Raw genomic sequence first — 20,746 nt, 5'->3', positions numbered from 1 at the left:
TTTTGGAAAAGGTATCCTAATTATTTATAAAGTAGTTGCAATTTTCCATTTTCCCGGACTAAAATTCTTGTGTCACATATAATTCACTGACAGAAACTATCATACTAATTTAATAGGTTCATCATCATCTATTTTAAGTCTTTCTCAAATCCAATCCAATTACAAAAGAAAACATTGAATGAGAAATAAATAGCCAAAGGCAATGGTAGTGGCATTGGGTCCCTTTACAACAAGATACAATAATTTAGCCCAAGAATGAGAGACTCCATCAATAGACTTAAGCTTCATATACTTTGCACTCCTCGTCAGCAGGGTTTGTCTTGCAAAAATCTTCCAATGGATCTCCGCTACCGGCTTCCGAGGTACCTGGCCACTTGTTGGCCACCAGGTGAGCCAAATCAACCACCCTTTGGCTGAAATACAATAAGAAAAACATTTGAGAAAACAACTCAAAGAAGCGATTAAAAATGTGTATTTTTAAAAATAAAGTAGGCTTACCTGTAACCCCACTCGTTGTCGTACCAGGCAACCACCTTGACCATATCATCACCCATGACCATAGTCAAGGAAGAGTCAATGGTGGAAGACACGTCGGAGCAACGAAAGTCAACAGAGACGAGAGGGACATCACAAACATCCAAAATGCCTTTGAGTGGGCCCTCGGCGGCCTTCCTGAATGATGCATTGACATCTTCGGCGGAGATACCTTTCTTCTCGACGTTGATGACAAGGTCCACCACTGATACGTTGGGGGTGGGAACACGTAGAGCGATCCCATTGAGCTTGCCCTTCAGCTGGGGCAGCACTAGGGACACTGCCTTGGCTGCTCCTGTGCTTGTTGGCACGATGTTTAGTGCTGCTGCTCTTGCTCTCCTCAAGTCTCTGTGTGATGCATCCAAAAGCCTCTGCACCAAATTAAAACACACCACTCCTTTATTAGCACCACTTTTTTTTTTTTCCCCAATGTATGATTGTTTGGTTCTTTCTCTTTGACTAGATTCCCATGTAAAGCATTTCTGTATTGAGTTTTTTCCCACTAGATTTTGCATTTTAGGAGTTTTAACAAAGCTCTGCTAGAGCATAATTTTAGTAATTTGGGCGTTTAGTTTTATATGCTTTTCTTACCTGATCTCCAGTGTAAGAGTGAGTGGTTGTCATGGTACCCTTCACAATACCTGCATTTGAACATAAAATGTGCTATCAATTGTGACCACTGATCATGATGAATTCATCATAGCACAACTAGATGAACGAGTGAGAATGCATACCAAATTCCTCATCCAAGACTTTCACAAAGGGAGCCAAACAGTTTGTGGTGCAAGAAGCATTGCTGCAGCAAAAGAAAAGAACATTTAAAAAATAAAAAACAACATTAAAAAGTGCATTATGGATTAAAAAAAAAGTTATTTTAAATAATATTACTTCGTAAAATACCATTCTCTTAATAGATATTTGTAAAGTAGTCTTCCTAGTAGGGTGTTGCTGTGTTTGGAATGCTATTTTACAAAGAATTATCAAAAGAATACTATGTCGTGAAGTGACATTAGAAAATGAGTAACGAGTGAAAATAACAATTTTTAATGTCACTTCGAACAATAGTTTTCCTCCGATAATTCTTGAAAAATAGTTTTCTAGACAAGGTGGTGATTGCGTTTGGAATGTCATTTTGCAAAGAATTATTGAAAAAATGCTATTATACAAAGTGACTATAAAAAATATTTATGTGGCCAGAACGCCCCAAATTGTATAATAGTACTGACCTGACTATGTTGGCAACCTCATGTGAATAGTCTTGTTCATTTACTCCAACAACATAAGTTGGAATATCAGCACCTTTGGCTGGAGCTGTGATGATAACTTTCTTAGCACCAGCTTGAATGTGTTTCCCAGCTCCAGGTCCATCCACAAACACACCAGTTCCCTATGGTTTGGTTCAAAATTTTCAACAATGTTAAAGCAAAACACTATACACAAAAACACATGTTACAATGCAAGACTCAAATTGATGTAGCAGAATCTACCTCAATAACAATGTCAATGCCAAGCTCGGCCCATGGGAGCTTAAGGGGGTCTCTGCTGGAGACAACCTTAATGTTCTTACCATCAACACTTATGGTTGAGTCATCCACAATTTTCACATCAGCTTTGAAGGTGCCAAGCATAGAATCATATTTCAGCAAGTGGGATGCCTAAATGTGTTTGGTTTTCAATAACAAACATTGAATCATCAGACTCAATCCAAACAAACAATAATGAAGATTTAGTTGTTTTACTAGTTCATTGGCTTTGACTCACATTCCTGACACCGCCACTGTCATTGACGACGATGACATCAAGGGGCGAGTCTTTGCGGCCATGCCAGCACCGGAGAAAGTTCCTACCTATGCGTCCAAATCCATTGATTGCCACCTTCAATTTGGCCACGGTTTGTCCTTTGACAGGGGCTGATCCAGATGTCTGAAAAGGGGATATTGAACTGTTGTTATACAACCTATATAGCTCTTAGATTTGTTGAATGATTTTTTTTAGAGTACACGGTGAAAATACTTTTTTTTTATTATCATTTTACTAAATATTTGTCTTTTGATAATTCTTTGCCAAGGGGCTTTTTGACAAGGTGCTCAGAAAAGTAAATTTACAAAGAACTACATTAAAAAAAATGTCATTTTGCAATGTCAAGATAAAGAGATCTATCTATATTCTCAGATTGTAAGATGATGAAGTAAAAAGACAATTATATTTATATATACATATATATTTATAGGAAAGAGACAGACCATGGGAGTGAGTTGAGCAGCCACAACATCAAAGAAGGAAGCCTCTCTGCCATTCTTGGCAAAGGTCATACAAGAACTGGATCTTAGCCCAGAAAATTCAGCTACTTCAAGTTTCTGCAGAGCCAAACAAATTATGAAAATCATACTACATAATAACCCACTTTATTGTTACACACTTCTATGGATCATGTTAACCTGAGTAGGAAGACAATCAATGCATACCTTAGAGAAGCATTGAGTGGGGAAAGAGTGGGAAGGCTTGGAGGGCAGCCTAGTATTGGCTGGAATTCTTGAAGAAGCAAGAGCTGCATGGGATGCCATGGCTGCAAAACTAGAAGAGCTAGCTTACTAACTCTTCTCTCTATTTAGTTGAATTCGTTTTTATAGTTACTACGAGCTTTCTTCTAATGTTGTGTTATGTTTATTTTTCTTTTATTCATATATTAATGTTTGAATTACAAATTATGGTCTCAAATGTATTGGACGAATGTGTGGAGAAAATGAATCAAGATGATTTATAAGATAAGGTCATAAAATAATATGAACCTCAGATCATTCACACTCTCCTTTTTAGTCTTTTACTTTATTACCCTTTAATTTTTTTATGTTTATTTTTCAATAGCAAAAGCTCATGAGTATTGCTATTTATCACATTAAGATGTCCAACACCTACACCACATGAGGTGACAAACTATAATTGGTTAGCAATATTTTATAATACTTATTAAATTCAAATGTGTAGATTGCAACAATAGTGTATATCACATTCTTGTGGTGTTGGGCACCAGTGGTGTCCCTTACCATTTCTCAAAGCTCATAGTGGCTATAATTATGTCAAAACGTAGGTGTCCAATTGCTCCACTTGCAAAAGTCTATTGAACAAGAAGGAAAGGCTCCTTTATCCATCCAAATGAGATTTTCTTGTTTTGAAAGATTTATGGCTGAAAATAAATCATGGTGGATGGTGGAAAATGCATTGGTTTTTATCTGTTAATTGAAACCAAAGCATTGAAAGCCTGAAATTTAAGTCAAGGATGTAGGTCTTATTACTTCAATTGATAACAATCATAATATGTTTTTTTTACTTCAACCTTGATTAAGATAATAGAGCCTGCTACTCAAATTAAGCTGGCCATTTACATTGTTAAAACAACTTTCTTCCACAATTTACAGCATCCCAAAAGTAGAATATCGCTGCCATTGAAAGGGCAATAAGTGATTAACGATTTGTGGTAACAGAAAAAGACTTGAGTTTTTATCACACAAGTCCTTATTCATGGCAGCAAGGGGCAAATCTATCTCCAGCTCATTCATTTTGGTAATATGCACAAAAGAAAGTAGCAAGAAAAGTGAGTACACCATTCAAATATTAGCAATTCTGAGACCAACATGTTCGAACAACAACAGAAAATCTATATTCCCAAGCTAAGAACTAATACTCCCAAATGATAATCTATAATGATTCATGAGCACATGGTTCACTACTTTGCGAGAAGTTCAATTATTATTTTATCAGAAACTGGTACCATATTGCGACTGAGATCAGTCTTATATGGTGGCTTCAATTTCATCCGAGCTCACAGCTACTCCATTAGGGCCGTCTTCTGATCGGAGCTGAGAAGAAACATCATCTATGGCAGAGTTGAGTTGTGCGATCTTCTCAGCCAATACTTTTCGAGTTTTCTGAAGTAAAATTTGCACAAAATGTTATTTCATGTAAGAACGGTCATGCAAAAATGGTATCAATATTGGTCAATATTTTACATGCATCATTTGAAAGACAAACAAATATAAACAAAAGGAGGAAATGAATTTTGTTTTGCGATTCGAAAAATATTACAGCTCATGATACACAATTAAGTGTTTCAAGAACAATGCCTCATGATAATTTATGGCATAAACAGTCAACAAGAATGTCTAATTTAAACCATAAAGTGTAATTCTAAAGAGTAACGAAAGCAGCAAATGATATAAACAGGACACAAAATAAACCAGGTAAGTAGCACATTAACGAACGGAGAAGAATGTCAAAGCATTCAAGAAAACAGAGTCGAGAACAACTTCTCACCTCCAAAGCCTTTTCCTCGTCATAGATGAATTTGGGCAGTTTCCTCATTAAATCCTTTCGGTCAGTTGCAGTCAGGGCTTTACTGATCTGTTATATTATACGGACAAAAGATTAAGATACTTATCTAAGTTCCTTAGCTGCACACGGCCATAAATGTGAGGCAACAACCAATATCCAAAAATCTTCAATACATGAAAATTTCACATAAACCAGCTACTAAATAATAACATAGCCACATGTATAAATATACAATCGTAATACAGTAGATAGATATTACATATGTTATCAATGACATTTCTTCACACTACCCAACATTTCTTCACATTTCCACTAAACAAGGCAATAGGTAACGGGTAAAACCTGAGGTGCGTATACACAACCCAGTGTGCCAACTATAATTCCTCCCAGAACAAAGCCACCAATAAAGATGCTTGCACTACTTGGCCTGCCACCATCACTGTAATCAGACAAATAGGAGTCACGCATTAGAACCCCATGTAAAATCATATTTGTGAAGCAACGGGGAGCAAACAATGCAGGAAGGGAATTTCAATTTTCAGAAACATTTTTTCTAGACACTTCCAAAAATCAAGTGAGATATGGAGAAATGACATTTATTAGAGATCTCTTTACCATTAGGAATAATTTAATTCATATGAAAACAAGCTATCAAGCAGCTTCACGAAACATTAGTACACGAAGGATGAAGATCCATTATTCTTTTTTTTCATAAGCAGGAAAAAATATCTCTAAATACACACACATACAAAGAGAGTAAAATCTTGAGAAAGTTTAAAATTAACCATATCTTTGCTGAAATTAAAACATGGAGTAAGCAAAACCTAGCTATTTGTTCATAAATGCTACAGCAGATTGAGTTCTTCAAGTACACAAACAAATCCATAGCAGCAAAACTCGAGCTGAGCGAGTAACATGTAAAGCATTTTAGACCAGCATACCATAAGGAAACCAAACCAAGGAGATATATATACCTATAGGCAGCTTGAACTGCCAAGGACTTTCTGGATATAGAAAGTTGAGGCTTCTCAGCACGCTTGGGATTGAAATTGAAAGACAAGTTTGCACTCCCCAAACATTCGTTGGATCGCTTCAGAGGAGATCCTGCCATAACCAATTACACCAATCGAAATATTCAAAATTCCCGAAACCCCACATAAGAATCACCTGATGGCACTCTTTCAAATATCCCCAACGAGCTATTCCCAATTCCATCACTAACCCAATCCCACAAATTGTTTTTTTCCCCTTAGCACAACTTGAAGATACATACAACTATGTTCCCAAGCTACTATTTTACTTTTTTAGATCAGTTGCATCCGATACTCATAGAATTTGATTTTTTCGAGTTGAGCTTAAGCAAGGTAAAACTAAAGAACGAAAATCACATTACAAAAAACACAGAAGCATGCAAATTATCAGCCGAAACAACAAATAATCTTTTTTTTTTTTTTTTTTAAATATCAATACCAGACGAAAAGTGAAGGGCTTGAGCTAATGGCACTCTTCCAAACATCCCCATTGAGCTATTCCCATTCCATCCCAAACCCAATTCCACAAATTGCTTCTCCCACTTACCACAATTTGAAAATCTGCATAAACTAAAACTAATTCTATTCCCCTGCCCTCAAACTATTTCCCTATTTTAAATCAGCTGAATCCGATATAGAATTTAATTTTGCCCCGTTGATCTAATTACATTAATTAAAAGAACGAAAATCACATTGCAAAAAACGCAGAAAAATACTAATTATCAACCAAAAACAACAACAACAACAACAAAAATAATCAATACCAGAGGAAAAATGAAGGGCTTGATTCTTAGTTAGAATCAAGGAGTTGGAAATAGCAGTCATGGTTTGGGCTTGCGAGAACAGATTGAAGAGAGAGAGAGAGAGAGAGAAAGAGAGGGAGAGGAGCGGGTATAGTTTTTGGAGGAGAAAAACAAATAGCAGTGGCGATAATATCTAAGCTTCAGTCATTTCATTTCTTTGGATCAAAACTAACTTATTTAATGTAATAATTATGATTTCTTTTTTCTGCTGAATGTGTTTTCTTCTTCATTTTTCAAAAAAATGGTTTTGTCGTGAGATTATCTTATCAATGCTTCGTGGGCCTGTTGGATTTAGACCACACAACACAAATAAATGGGCCTAATAGCCCAATTGCTATTGTAAGGCGTAAGCTCGATTGGTAACAAAATAATTCATTTTTTTTAGGAAATTACATTTTAATAAAATTTGCAAAAATATGAATTTTTTTCAAAAAAAAAAAAAATTATTCTATGGCTTTTTCTAAGAATTTTTGCTTTTATGAATTTATTTTCCTATATTTTTGTATGAAAGTTGTTTTATGTCATTGTTTTACTCTTAATCAAGTTTCTCATATTTAGTCACTTAGCAATTGTGTTTCTCATATTTTATTTTTTTTCTTTAATAAATTTTTTTATATAAATTAAGAAAATATAATCCTCATTTTTTTGTATAGTAATAGCATAAAAGCTATATTTATGAATTTTTACGATTATTTTTTTAAATATATATAATTTTAAAATACCATAATCACTAATAATTGTTTTCACATCTAATAGAAAGAAGGACATCAACTAGCTTATAACATCATAAGTATTGCTACAAGATGCCATGCTATGATTAGTACAATTTAATATTTAATCTCATATTAAATTGCACTAACAATAGCATGTCACGTTAAGTGGCGTTGGACACCATAAAATGCTATAATAATATTCTAAGATCAAATATTACTCTATTTATTACGTTCATTCTACCCTATCTATGGATACACAACAAACCCCCTCGACTATTATAAAAAACTAAGACCATCTTCAATTCAAGATTTAAATATTATGTTAAATTTGGTATGAAAATTGTATAATATGATATATATTTAACACAATATTTGACATTGTGCTGCAATACAAAAATAACATTTTATGATGTAAATTGATACGAAACGATAAAATATCAATAATGATTCTTATATTTTTGTTTTCACTAATAGTATTGTAAGTATAAAAGTACATTTATTAATGTGTCAAATTTTGTACACCATTAAAGCATCTTTCTTTTATAAAATGCTAAAATACAGTAATATATTACTAATTTAATTAGTACTCCATTTAAGATGCCCTAATAATTTGGTAAATATATATACTAAATATATACCAATATCATTAAAAATAAAAAGTATAGTTTTTAATTTTTGGAAGAAATGTAGAGGTAAGTTCCTCATAATACTATGCTTTGAATAGTCAGTCAAAATAAATAATAAAACAGCCGCTTCCTTGGTTGTTGTTAGTTCTTAATACTATATTTGTTTAAACATCGGATACTTCCATAAATATTCTCTCATCAACTTAATTCCAACAACTAAATAAAGTGAAGATCTCATCATAAGATTTATCGAAGTAATTATAAAAAGACAAGAAAATCTTTTGATATATATGATTTGCAAATATATAATATCAACTTTTGACATGTATAGGATGAAGTCCCCTTCGAAATCGTTGTATTATAGAATAAAGGGCAAATTGGAAATTTCCCCCTAAAATATGGCTTTTATAGATTTTTGTCCCTGAAATTTTTTTCGTGACAAAAATCCCCCTTGAATTATAGTAACTATTGTAAATGTGACTCTTATATTGTATTTCGTTCATTTTTAAAAACAATTTGCTCATGAAGTACTAATGTTGCGCTAATGTGGTAGGATTCGATAATCCAAACAGACAAATACATACATACATAGTGATATAATGATAAATTTTAAAAATATGTATGTGCATTTTTAGAACTAATTTTTGTATATTTAACGTTAATAAACTCGATTTTGGCTAATTTTAGTTAGCTAAATAGACTATCGTACTGTAACTATGCATGTGACATGTGGCTGCATAACAAATTGCTTAAAAAATGAACAATTTGTAACAAAAAAGACATGTTAGCAATGATTTTCATAGTTCATCAAGGAGTTTTTTTGGCACAAAAAATAATTTAGGGGGCAAAATTCTACAAAACCTATAGTTCAGGGAGAAAAATTACTATTTGTCCTAGAACAAATATACAATATATAATATTATGTAATTTATTTATAAGTAATATAAAATTATGTTATATTTGTATAATTTTACATATATATAATTATATTATTTTGTATAAAATATCTTGAACAAAAATACCAGTCCAAAGTCATATATATATATATATATAGAGAGAGAGAGAGAGAACTATATTAAAATGAACCTATGAGATTAGCAATTGCAATCGATAGAGTACATATGAGAATAAAAGGGCAATGGGAAAGGAGTTATATATACTTAATATTAGTGAAAGATTTATGTGTTTAATTAGATCTTCTAATGAACCGTTCACCTTCATCAACAACTAATAAAAAACACAATTAATATATATTATAGAGAATTAATAATACTTGTGTTTCTAAATCTTCTAATTATACTCTGTTTTAAAAGTTGAATGCTAAAGTGTTGTTATTGTAGAAATCTATTACAAATTAAGGTACTAAATATTATGTCGGATGTGGCTACAATGGAATTAGCCGGCCCATATATATATATATATATATATGATATTATTGTCTAGTAATAATGCATGCATTTGGTCCCATTACACAAAAGACATCAATTATAAGACAATCACAAAAACCACAACACTATTATACCATACACAACGCGATATATATATATATATATATATATATTATTCACATATTGTTCTCTTATTCCAAACTTATCAGTACTTATTAATTCTAAGCATATTTAGTTATTCTCTCCTCTCCTCATAATAAACTGATCAAAACCCAAGTTCCCAAACTGTGATACTAGCTATAAAAAAGCAATTGATCATCAAAAAAATAAGTGTATATATACATATACATATAAGGTAATATTATAGGAGATCAAGCAGGGGTAGCTAGGGCAGGCATGGCTGCTGGTGGTCCGGGAGAAAGGACTCTTCAAGAGACACCAACATGGGCTGTGGCTCTTGTTTGTGCTGTTTTTGTTATCATTTCTGTCCTTATAGAGCATGCAATTAATTCTCTTGGAAAGGTATACTTACTCATCTTACCCACTACTACTACTACTACAAATTTAACATGCGACGTACTTCTGTTAAACATCAATGTACGACTTCTTAACTCGTCATACAAGAAAGTTTTTGGGGACCGATACAAAATTTAATATTTTGTTCTTCAAGTAATTCTCTAAATTTTTTAAAAATTTTGATTTTATTTTTAAATAAAACATATATATTTTTTGAAAATGATATGGCATCTCTTGAGCCTAATCTTGCTGGTTGCATGAGACGCGAGTTCGACGTCTCATGCACTCATAAAATATGGACGATAATTTAAAAAAAAAGTTGACGTTTTTTGCCCGACGTTTAAATTCTGGTTTTTGGTAATGATTACATTGTTATTACGCACTAATATACCTTTTTTTTTGTAATGCACAGCTATTCCATAAGCGAAATAAGAAGGCCATGGTTGAAGCTCTGGAGAAAATTAAAGCTGGTATAATCAAACTAATTTTGTCTAATACTATACATATATATAGGATATGGTAGTATATATATATATGTCTCCCTATAAATAAATATATAATTGGGTTATTATTAATTTATTATCCATATTTTTTTGCAAGGACAGAACTAATGCTGCTAGGGTTTATATCTCTACTATTGACTGTGGGAACACAATATATTTCAAAAATATGCATTCCTGCAAAGTTGGGAGATGTGATGCTTCCATGTAAGTTTACAAAGGTCAGAGCAGATGGTGGTGATGACAGAAGAAAATTGCTGTCTTATGATGCTGAATATGAACAGCTTATATGGCGTAGAGCTTTGGCATCCACTAACAAAGATGACTATTGCTCCAAATATGTAATAACTAAGACAAAACTAGCCTAATTTTAGCAAAATATATAAATTTTTTTACTTTATTTATATATAATATTTTTTTTTGTAAAGTAGCATTTCCGACATTTGTCGAGAATGTTACTTTACAAAAAAATATATATTTATAATAAACTATAAAAGTGTTTGGTAAAATAATATTTTTATAATATTTTACAAAATGACGTTCAGACGTACTTGACATTTTGTCTTAAAATTTTAACATCTTGCTTAGATTCTTAATACCTTGTTTAGAAGGTTAATTATTTACTTATTTTATAAAAAAGATATACATATTTTGCAAAATGACATTATAAAGAATCTATTTTCCCCATTTATTCTAAAGTATATAAAATATCAATGTTTGTTTATTGTCAATTTTAGGGGAAAGTTCCATTGATTACATATACAGGAGTGCACCAATTGCATATATTCATATTTGTCCTTGCAGTGTTTCATGTTCTCTACAGCGTTTTTACCATCGCACTCGGAAAGGCCAAAGTAAGTTTATAATATAACAAATTCATCTAAAAAAAATAGTTTATAATATAAATATATATTAAATATTGTTAATTATATGTTTAGAGTTTACTAATAATTAATATAAGTAATGATATTTGCACCTAAAATATATACTCAAACATTACATACAGTGACGTGTCACTGCTTTTTAAAATAGTGGGTTCCAGTTTTAATAAATTTGATTGGCTTTGTTAAACTGTCACATCACTGTGTGTAATGTTTGAGTAATGATATGTGCACCCAAAATATACACTCAAACATTACACACAGTGATGTGACAGTTTGGCCTAGCCAATCACATTTATTAAAATTGAGACTCGTTGTTTTAAAAAGCATTGACACGTCACTATATGTAATGTTTTTGTGCATATTTTTTGTGCACATATCTTTACTCTAATTAATATAGTCATAGTTTTTGCTAGCTGTTAACTAAATCAACACAATATAACTTTTTTAATTTTAATCTCTACTTATAGGTACTTTTAGTACATAAATAAGTTGTACGTCCAATAATTTTTTAGTAAATTATGAATAATTTAAGATGATAAAATTAGAATTCAAACAATAATTATTGTATACGTGCTTATTTTGATATTTATAAATGTGTGTATCAAATTATTTCTTGAAAATTTGTGAGAAACCTCTGTAGAGTTGCAATTTATTAATGTACCAAAAATACTAAAAATATGATTAAAAACAATTACTAACCAATAATTTCCCTCGTTTAATATAATTAGAAATAAATAATATATTAATATTTAGTATTAATCGACCAGATGAAGAAATGGAAGGTTTGGGAATCGGAAACATCCTCATTCGAGTATCAATTTACAAATGGTAATTTTCCTTTTATAATTTATATATATATTCTACTTATTATTTAGAGGTTTTTAATTATAGCATAAATAGTTGTATAATTTTTGCTATAATTGAAATTCTAGCTTTATATATATTTTTGATAATTATGTCTCTGAATTTTAAAAATTAAGACAACTAATATAAGTTTATGAGTATTTCCCCATTATATTATACATCCAAAAAAAAAACTCCATATATATATATTGAAAAAAAAAAGTAAATAATAAGAATTTAATTGTTATTGTTTTTAAAACTCGTTAATTTTCAAAATATATTACTAGAGATATCCTAATAATAATGAATTAATGAGTGTTGTTAATTAATTTTGTTAGATCCTGAGAGATTCAGGTTTACTCGTCAAACATCGTTTGTGAAACGCCATTCTGGTCTTTCTAAAACACCTGGAATTAGATGGATTGTAAGTACTCGATCTCGATCACATAAAATTAAAACTCTTTTTTTATTTTCTTTAATTAATTTTTACATTATTTTTTTATTATAATATCTGAGTTTTGAAAAAAAAAAAAATATATATATATATATATATATATATGCAGGTGGCCTTCTTCAGACAATTCTTTAATTCAGTAACAAAAGTGGACTATATGACAATGCGTCATGGATTTATAAACGTTAGTAATTAATTAATTAATTAATTCACACTCTCTTTTTATTTAATTTTGTGTTAATAATAATAATAATAATACTTGCAGGCTCATTTTGCTCCAAATACAAAATTTGACTTCTGTAAGTACATAAAGAGATCCATGGAAGATGATTTTAAAATGGTCGTTGGTATTAGGTAGGTTTCTCTCTCTCTCTCTCTCTTATATTATTTGTGAGAATCTTTGTTCATAAATTATATTAAAAATTGTAATAATCAATTAAGAAAAGTATTACATTTTTATATATATATTTTTTTGCAGCATACCACTATGGATCTTTGCCGTTGTCTTCTTGCTTCTAAATGTTTACAGTAAATATCTCTCTCTCTCTCTCTCTCTCTCTCTCATACATATTAGTACATAGTTATTAACTATAAAAATAAATACACTACAAAATACAAGGGCTATACCGAGAACAAAAGTCGTCGGTAGAAGACCGAATGTTCTCGGTACAACTTCTATCGATGACATGTTCTCGATACATTCTCGTCGGTAGAGGAAAACTTCTACCAAGGACATTGAATATGTTCTCGGTATAGGTTGTACCGAGGACGATAGTTCTCGGTAGAGGTTGTACCGATGATGATAGTTCTCGATATAGAGTTGGCAATATCGTCGGTAAAACCTGTCTAATTTTGTCATTTGGATGGGCTATGCCGAGGACACTGTCCTCGGTATAGACTGAACCGAGATTTTTTTATATGTGCAATGTTTATTCATTTATATATTTATTTATTGATTTAATTTGAAATCAATATAAAACAATAGATTAAAATTAAAACCCTTACATTAAACATATAAATAAAAACATAAGAGTACGTTTGCTCAAACAAAATAAAGAGTTGTCCTAAACATAAAAATGTAATAGTCCATAATAATAAAACTCATACATAAGTCCTATTGACTCGGTGCTCCAACATCGAGATCATCAGGTGGTGGTGGAGCACATTGAGATCCCGGGGTGATACAATGAGTCCGGATGTGCTCCTCTAATTGTCGAACACACTCTCTAATCTCAGTCATCTCTAGTTTGTGGAGAATCAATAGTAAATGAAGTTCGGTCCCTTATGTTAAGGATACATCCATATCCTTTCTGGTCACCACGTCGTTTTCCGAAGACAGTTTGTACCAAAGACAAGTCATCATCTTCAGGCGCACTCGAAACTGGTGTGGAACTCTCAGTATCAGTTGTCTGTGTCTGCTGTGTGTCGCGATATGCACGCAATTCATCCTATGATACAATATATAATGTAACTATATATTGTAAACAAATAATTAAGAATTTGAAAAATGTTTAGAAAAACTTAACATACCCAGGTTTTTTTGGCTATTTCTGTCACCCACCCTGTGCCTGATTTATGGTGAGTATCCATCCAGCTATCCGGGATCAACTCAAGTTTCCCAGTCTCTAAATTGCGCTGTCACGTACATATTTTTAAAAAAGCGAGCTTGAAGAAAGTGCATAACTCAATAATAGTTGTACTAATCGATTTCTCTAGGAATGCATGCACAGAAACTGGCAAAAAGCGTTGCATAATGATGTGACAATCATGCGATTTCAAACCAATGATCTTATTGTCATTATCAATCACATTCTTCCTTAGGTTAGATGAAAAATCATTTGGAAACTTCACTAATTTAAGAAATCGAAAAAACTTTTGGCGATCTTCAACAGTGAAAGTGAACTTGGTCGCGGGCTTTTGTATCCGACCATTCAACTTCTTCAGTTGTAACTCTGGTCTCATCTTCATCTTCTCCAAGTCTACTTTGACACTAACTGTATCTTTGGTCTGATTCTTCAGCCCAATTATTGTGCCTACTAAATTATTGCATACATTTTTCTCAACATGCATGACATCTAGATTGTGTCGTACATTATGTTGGCTCAATATGGGAGCTCAAAAAATATTTTTTTTTCCGCCAACCTACTTGCTCTTTTGTACGCTTTCTTTTTTGGCCACCATATCTTACATGCTTACCAAGAAGTGAATAGAGTATAAAACTCATTTGTGTGAACATATCTTGCATGGTTAATGACTTTGGTGGTAGTCTTTTTTCAACAACACCATATGTCTTCTTGTCCCTTCTAATAGCATGTTTGATTGGTAAAAAATGTTTATGGCCATAAAAAGCAACATTCTTTTGTAAACAAATAGATAGTGTTGCCACATTGCATGTAGAGCAAGCATGATAACCTTGGCCAGTCCATCCAGAAAGGCTACTCCTTGCTGGGTAATCGTTTATAGTCCACATCAAAGCTGCTCGAAGAGTGAAGAAACTACCATCGACTACATCTCGAGTTTGTACATCGGTCACCCATAATTCTTTTAACTCAACAATTAATGATCTTAAGAAAACATCAAAATCTTTTCCTGGCGAATGAGATCCCGGAATTAATAAGCTCAACATGAAATTAGTTTATCTCATGCACAACCATGGTGGCAAGTTATATTTCGTCAACACAACTAGCCACATACTATAAGAAAGACTCATGTTACCGAAGGGATTGAATCCATCTGCAGCCAATCCAAGACGCATATTCCTAGGTTCCATTGCAAACGCTAGATTATTTCGGTCAAAGTCCTTCCAAGCTTTCCCATCAGCAGGATGACGCAATACACCACCTTCTTTTATACGTTGCTCGTGATGTCATCTCATATGTTGAGCAATGTGCCTCGATGCATATTTTCGCATTAACCTAGGAGTTAACGGAAAATAACGCATCCACTTTATGAGGCACTTTCTTTCCCTTAGTGTTCTTGTCCACCCACCTCCTCCCCACAAACAGGACATTTGCTTTTTCCAGCATGTTCTTTCCAAAACAGTGTGCAATCATATGCTTGCAGACATGGATTGACTCGTAGCTCAATCCAAGTTTACGCAACAACCTTTTCGCTGCATAATGCGATTTTGGAAGCTTATCTGGGGCTGAAAATGCATCATGTAACAACTCCAGTATTCCATCAAAAATTTTGTTGGGAATTTTGCCCAACACGTTGAAATGCATCAACTTCACTAGAAAATTCAATGATGTGTAATTTTGACACCCAGGGAATAATAGAGCCTCGATCTTAGCAAACAAATCGTTATAATGTTGCCCACCCCTGTAGTCTGTTGTAGGTATCTCTTGATCGCGCTTATTCTCTTCATATTCGTCATTGTCATTTTGCATAACATCATTGAGAATATCCATCATTTCATTTTCATCATTTTGATCTATCACTTTCCCCATTGGTATTATTTCATCCTCTCCATGCCAATGCCAATTGGTATATTTTCGAAGAAAACCATTTACAAAGAGATGATTTTCTAATACATCGATCGTCTGAAATTTAACGTTGACACACCTCCTACACGGACATTTCACCAATCCCCTTCAGTCAATGCACTGCCTAGCTCTCTGAAGAAAATCCATCACACCAGCTTCATACTTATCAGGTAATCGATCTGTCAAATTAATCTAGCTCTTGTCGATCGACATTGTATGAGTGTAGCACTACACATAGCACTTATTATCAAACTTACAATCAATTTGTGTGTGTGTCCTAATTCAGAGAGAGGCAAATTTAAGAGTCTTCAATAACTCACCCTCTCCGAACAGGTCTAAGGCTTCTTGTGATGAACACTAATAAAATAAAAAATTATCACTAGGTGATAATAACACACTATCATATCTTTGGTAATAATTTCTTATTACCAAAGAAAAATAAATTTTATTAAATATTGTTTTTATAAATAAATTTGATTAAATATTGTTTTTATAATGTCTTAAAAGTTATTTAATTACTATAGGATTTATTACTTATTTAATTAATATTCAAGATTAATGTTTATTTTTATTAAAATTTGGTTGCATAATGTCATTGTTAATTTTATTTAATCATAATTAAAAATATATTATTTTACTTATCAATTCACTATTTATTAAATTAGAAATTTTATTGAGTACTTTTAATTCTATAAAAAATTTGGCAGCATAACAATTGTATTTTCATTTATCCCAAAATTTAAAAACTACAAGTAGTACATAAAAAAATATCCAGTCTCAGAACATATACAGAGCAATACATATACATTGCAAACGACTATGTAATTTGTAACTATTAGTCTTAATTTTATTAATTATTCAATTTTTTATTCAATATATCATAATTTTACTAAAAATTAACAACAAAAACAACAAAGTATCAATATTCATCAACACTAAGATTAAAAAAAATAACAACAATAACAAAATTCAATTTAAATAAACAAAACCCACTCTAATAATCAAACTTTAATAACCCAATCTAATAATCTAACACTCAAATTATTTAACCCAATCTAAAAAATTAACACTCAAATATTATATTTCCATTAATAATTATTCAACACATTTTCAAACATTTTTATTAACCTAAAATCTTATTTTCATTATAATTATTTAATTAACAAAATAATATATATATATATATACCGAGCAAAACGTGGAGACAGCAACAGAACCGAGGCTAAGGAGGGTCGGAGGGGCTGAGACTCGTCGAAGTTGCTGCCGGAGGGGGTTGCCAGAGCCGTTCGTACGACAACTGCAAAAAATGGAGGAAAACACATAAAAAAATGGTGAAAATTAAAAAAAACAATAAAAAAAAAGAAAAATCTTACTAATGGAAGTTGTGTGAACCTCATAATTGTATTTGTACACATTAAATCAAGCCAAAACCTTCATAGAAACAAAAAAAAAAACATAAATTTCGGATTAAAATAAACATAAAAAACTAAAAAAATTCATAGAAAACCCACACATACCTTAAAATCAAAGATGGAGACTCACAATCTAACAAGGAGTGAGTTGAAAATGGGGTTAGATGAGATTTTTAGTGAGAGATTATAGGTTTTTTTAGAGAGAAGGCAAAGAAAAAATAGGTTTTTAGAAGAGAGAAAGCATTGTTCTCGCAATTGGAGGAAGAAGAAGGGTTGCAGAAGTTTTAATAATATTGATGACATCTACCGACAACATGTCATCGGTAGAGTCACTTAAAGCCCCAAAAAACCGTGAATTATTGGCGGTTTTCTAAAAATTCTTTACCGACAATAATTTTCATTGTTCTCGGTATATGCGTTGTCGGTAGAAGTCACTTATACCGAGAACATATTCTTGGTATAGGAACTAAAAATTTCCCAGCCTGCGAAAAAGACCCGCCTTTGTGAAAATACAACTACCGAGAACATATTCTCGGTATAACCAATGTTTTTTTGTAGTGATATTTATTTGAACATCATTTTACAAAATAACTTTCTTTTAAAAACTTTTTACAAAACAACACCTTTTAGACACTCGATACCTACTCAAAATTTGACACTTACGTGACAATGTGTCGAGTGTGTTATAGAAAGAATATATTTTTAAACTTTTTATTTAGATAAATATCATTTTACAAAGTGACATAATTTAGTATTTTGCCAAACATAGCAATCATTATCACGATTAAAATGACATAAAATAATATTTTGCAGAACATCCCATAATATATATATATTTATATAAATAGATATATTGATAATAATGTTGGGATATATGTATTTGGTGTGGTGCAGAATGGTATACGCTCACCTGGTTGTCATTTGCACCGGTCATTGTAAGAAATTAATTAGTAGCTACTAAATATGTATTTAATTTATATATCAGTGATGATATTAATGCATATATATATAGGGATATTTATTATAAGTGTAATTAATTAATTTATTTTTATGTTGTTGTAATATCAGATTGTTCTGTTAGTGGGTACAAAGCTTGAATTGATAGTGATGGAGATGGCCCAAGAAATCCAAGACCGAACCACCATTGTGAAAGGAGCTCCTATAGTAGAGCCAAGCAACAAGTTTTTCTGGTTCAATCGCCCCCACTGGATTTTGCTCTTGATACATTTCACTTTATTCGAAAATGCATTTCAAATGGCATATTTCCTCTGGACATGGGTGAGTGTTCAAATTCTATTTATTCTAATCTACTATTTTTCTTACATGCTTATCAATAATAATTAACGATACATAAAATATAATTTTTGGTACATATAATATAATTTTTAGCATATAAAGTATAACTCTTGGCATGTAGTGGGACCGCGGGTACCACAAAGACACCGAATCCAATGCCTATTATATTATTACTACTTAAGAAAACAATATTACTTTTTGATTCTTATGTTTAATCTAAAGACTAGACTTGACTATTATTGTTTTTGAAAATCAGTTAAAATTGATTATCTACTTAATTTCGGTCAAACTTTTTTAAATAAGATAAAAGAACCTTTGTTGTTTGACCAAAATCGAACGAAGTGCTGATTTTGATAAGTTTTGTATAACAAATTGTTATTAATATTGATTTTCATTATTACTAAAACCTAATAGAATTTGTAATCTAATTATGTAAATAAAAAAATGCAGTACGAGTTTGGGATCACATCTTGCTTCCACGAAAACTTAGCAGGAATTCTGATAAGAGTGTGTTTGGGGATAGCCTTACAATTCCTTTGCAGCTATATAACTTTCCCGCTCTATTCATTAATAACACAAGTAAGTAAAACTACTCAAACTTATCACTATATACTATACTAGTGTTATAATAAGTCCTTTCAAGTGTTATAATAAGTCTTTTCAAGTGTTATAATTGATTTATATATGTAACATGTATTTACAGATGGGATCTCATATGAAAAAGACAATATTTGAGGAGCAAACAGCAAAGGCTCTAACGAAATGGCACAAGGCTGCAATAGCAAGAAAGAAACGAGTGAGAAAAGGCCCAATGGACATGATGAGTGGCTCTTCATCAGTAGGGTTTGGTGATATGATGATGAGTAGTGGTGAAAACACACCAAGTCAAGGTACTTCGCCACTCCATTTGCTTCATAGCCATACCAAACACAATTATTACTACTACAACTCCTCTCAAACTCAAGATCAAGCTCAATCTGAAGTCGGTCTGGTCGGTTCTCCTACAATGATGTCCGATGATGTTGATCTATCAGATATTGAAAAGCCCACTCTTGCAACTCAGATAGACAAAGAACAACCACATCATCATGCCATGGATTTCTCCTTTGATAAGTCTTGAAATGAAAAATGTTTCAAAATGATCAATGATTTTATTAATACAATGCCTTGTAGTGTTACTTAATTTCTTAGTTGTATAGTTTAGTTTTATTTATTAATTTCATTTATAAACATGTTTTATTATACATATATATTATTAACATTCATCAAGATTGTACGCTACGATTATGAATCTCTTGAAGCAAACCTAATTCTTTGGTTTTCTTTTTCTTCTCAATATTGTTGTAGATAAAGCTATTTTTTTAGAGTGATGATATGTGCACTAAAGTCTAAAACATTACATACAGTGACGCGATAGTTTTTAACAACCAATCACATTTATTTTAGATGAAACCCACTTTTTTTAAAAAAAAAATTAGTGTCATGTTGCATATTTTAGGTGCACATATCATTACTCAATTTTTTATTTTCTAGGCATCAAACCAAAATTACAATAAAATTAAATTCACATATTTGTACTGTTGGAAATTTATTCAACAAACAGATTAATCTAAATACTTAATTGATCAAACACATCAAAGATATAATTAGTGAAATTTAAACAGATCAAATCAGCAAGAATATAAAACTAGAAATCAAAGAAAGAACAACACATAATTTTTATCCTGGTTCCGGTCCTAGAGATCAATTTGATCCCTGGCCATACTCCAGTTAAGCATCATCATCTCAAATCCAATAAGAAGAATCTGAACTTGTACAAATACTAATGACAGAGAATCTCTCAAGTTCACAGCACTCAAATGTAAGAACAGTCTCAGTTCTCCCCCAAAACCCGAGTACACCCAGAGTTCTTAATCACAAAGAACTTAATTC

General features: G+C 31.8%; 3 protein-coding genes across 3 annotated transcripts; 1 reads left to right on the top strand and 2 right to left on the bottom strand.

Moving 5' to 3' along the window:
* Window positions 1-105: 105 nt before the first annotated feature.
* On the bottom strand, window positions 106-3,199 carry LOC133807007 (glyceraldehyde-3-phosphate dehydrogenase B, chloroplastic). Its single transcript, XM_062245112.1, has 9 exons — window positions 3,000-3,199; window positions 2,778-2,891; window positions 2,296-2,457; window positions 2,022-2,189; window positions 1,761-1,921; window positions 1,269-1,330; window positions 1,126-1,175; window positions 499-905; window positions 106-413 (listed from the first exon to the last, which is right to left on the bottom strand). Exons 1-9 carry the CDS (start codon window positions 3,096-3,098, stop codon window positions 278-280), a joined length of 1,359 nt encoding a protein of 452 aa, XP_062101096.1. The 5' UTR covers window positions 3,099-3,199; the 3' UTR covers window positions 106-277.
* A 916-nt stretch (window positions 3,200-4,115) lies between these two features.
* Window positions 4,116-6,871, bottom strand: LOC133803278 (uncharacterized). The gene is made up of 5 exons (XM_062241251.1): window positions 6,659-6,871; window positions 5,838-5,967; window positions 5,206-5,302; window positions 4,846-4,932; window positions 4,116-4,460 (listed from the first exon to the last, which is right to left on the bottom strand). The coding sequence occupies exons 1-5, from the start codon at window positions 6,717-6,719 to the stop codon at window positions 4,326-4,328; spliced, it is 510 nt and encodes a 169-aa protein (XP_062097235.1). The 5' UTR covers window positions 6,720-6,871; the 3' UTR covers window positions 4,116-4,325.
* A 2,949-nt stretch (window positions 6,872-9,820) lies between these two features.
* On the top strand, window positions 9,821-19,934 carry LOC133806499 (MLO protein homolog 1-like). Its single transcript, XM_062244592.1, has 13 exons — window positions 9,821-9,946; window positions 10,353-10,410; window positions 10,546-10,781; window positions 11,178-11,294; window positions 12,092-12,152; window positions 12,506-12,591; window positions 12,731-12,805; window positions 12,887-12,975; window positions 13,100-13,149; window positions 18,413-18,453; window positions 18,587-18,796; window positions 19,265-19,393; window positions 19,518-19,934. Exons 1-13 carry the CDS (start codon window positions 9,821-9,823, stop codon window positions 19,932-19,934), a joined length of 1,695 nt encoding a protein of 564 aa, XP_062100576.1.
* The last annotated feature ends 812 nt before the right edge of the window (window positions 19,935-20,746 follow it).

This window comes from Humulus lupulus, chromosome X, assembly GCF_963169125.1.
Source record: "Humulus lupulus chromosome X, drHumLupu1.1, whole genome shotgun sequence".
Classification (NCBI taxonomy): domain Eukaryota; kingdom Viridiplantae; phylum Streptophyta; class Magnoliopsida; order Rosales; family Cannabaceae; genus Humulus; species Humulus lupulus.
This window is presented reverse-complemented; position numbering and strand designations above follow the sequence as displayed.

Coding starts and splice junctions, on each gene's coding strand:
- LOC133807007 (XM_062245112.1), bottom strand. CDS start 3,098: ATGGCATCCCATGCAGCTCTTGCTTCTTCAAGAATTCCAGCCAATACT. Junction 2,892..2,999: donor CCACTCAATGCTTCTCTAAG/GTATGCATTGAT, acceptor TTGGCTCTGCAG/AAACTTGAAGTAGCTGAATT. Junction 1,922..2,021: donor GCATTGACATTGTTATTGAG/GTAGATTCTGCT, acceptor ACCAAACCATAG/GGAACTGGTGTGTTTGTGGA.
- LOC133803278 (XM_062241251.1), bottom strand. CDS start 6,719: ATGACTGCTATTTCCAACTCCTTGATTCTAACTAAGAATCAAGCCCTT. Junction 5,303..5,837: donor GCAGTTCAAGCTGCCTATAG/GTATATATATCT, acceptor GTCTGATTACAG/TGATGGTGGCAGGCCAAGTA. Junction 4,933..5,205: donor GTTGTGTATACGCACCTCAG/GTTTTACCCGTT, acceptor ATAATATAACAG/ATCAGTAAAGCCCTGACTGC.
- LOC133806499 (XM_062244592.1), top strand. CDS start 9,821: ATGGCTGCTGGTGGTCCGGGAGAAAGGACTCTTCAAGAGACACCAACA. Junction 12,153..12,505: donor CGAGTATCAATTTACAAATG/GTAATTTTCCTT, acceptor TAATTTTGTTAG/ATCCTGAGAGATTCAGGTTT. Junction 12,976..13,099: donor AAAATGGTCGTTGGTATTAG/GTAGGTTTCTCT, acceptor ATTTTTTTGCAG/CATACCACTATGGATCTTTG.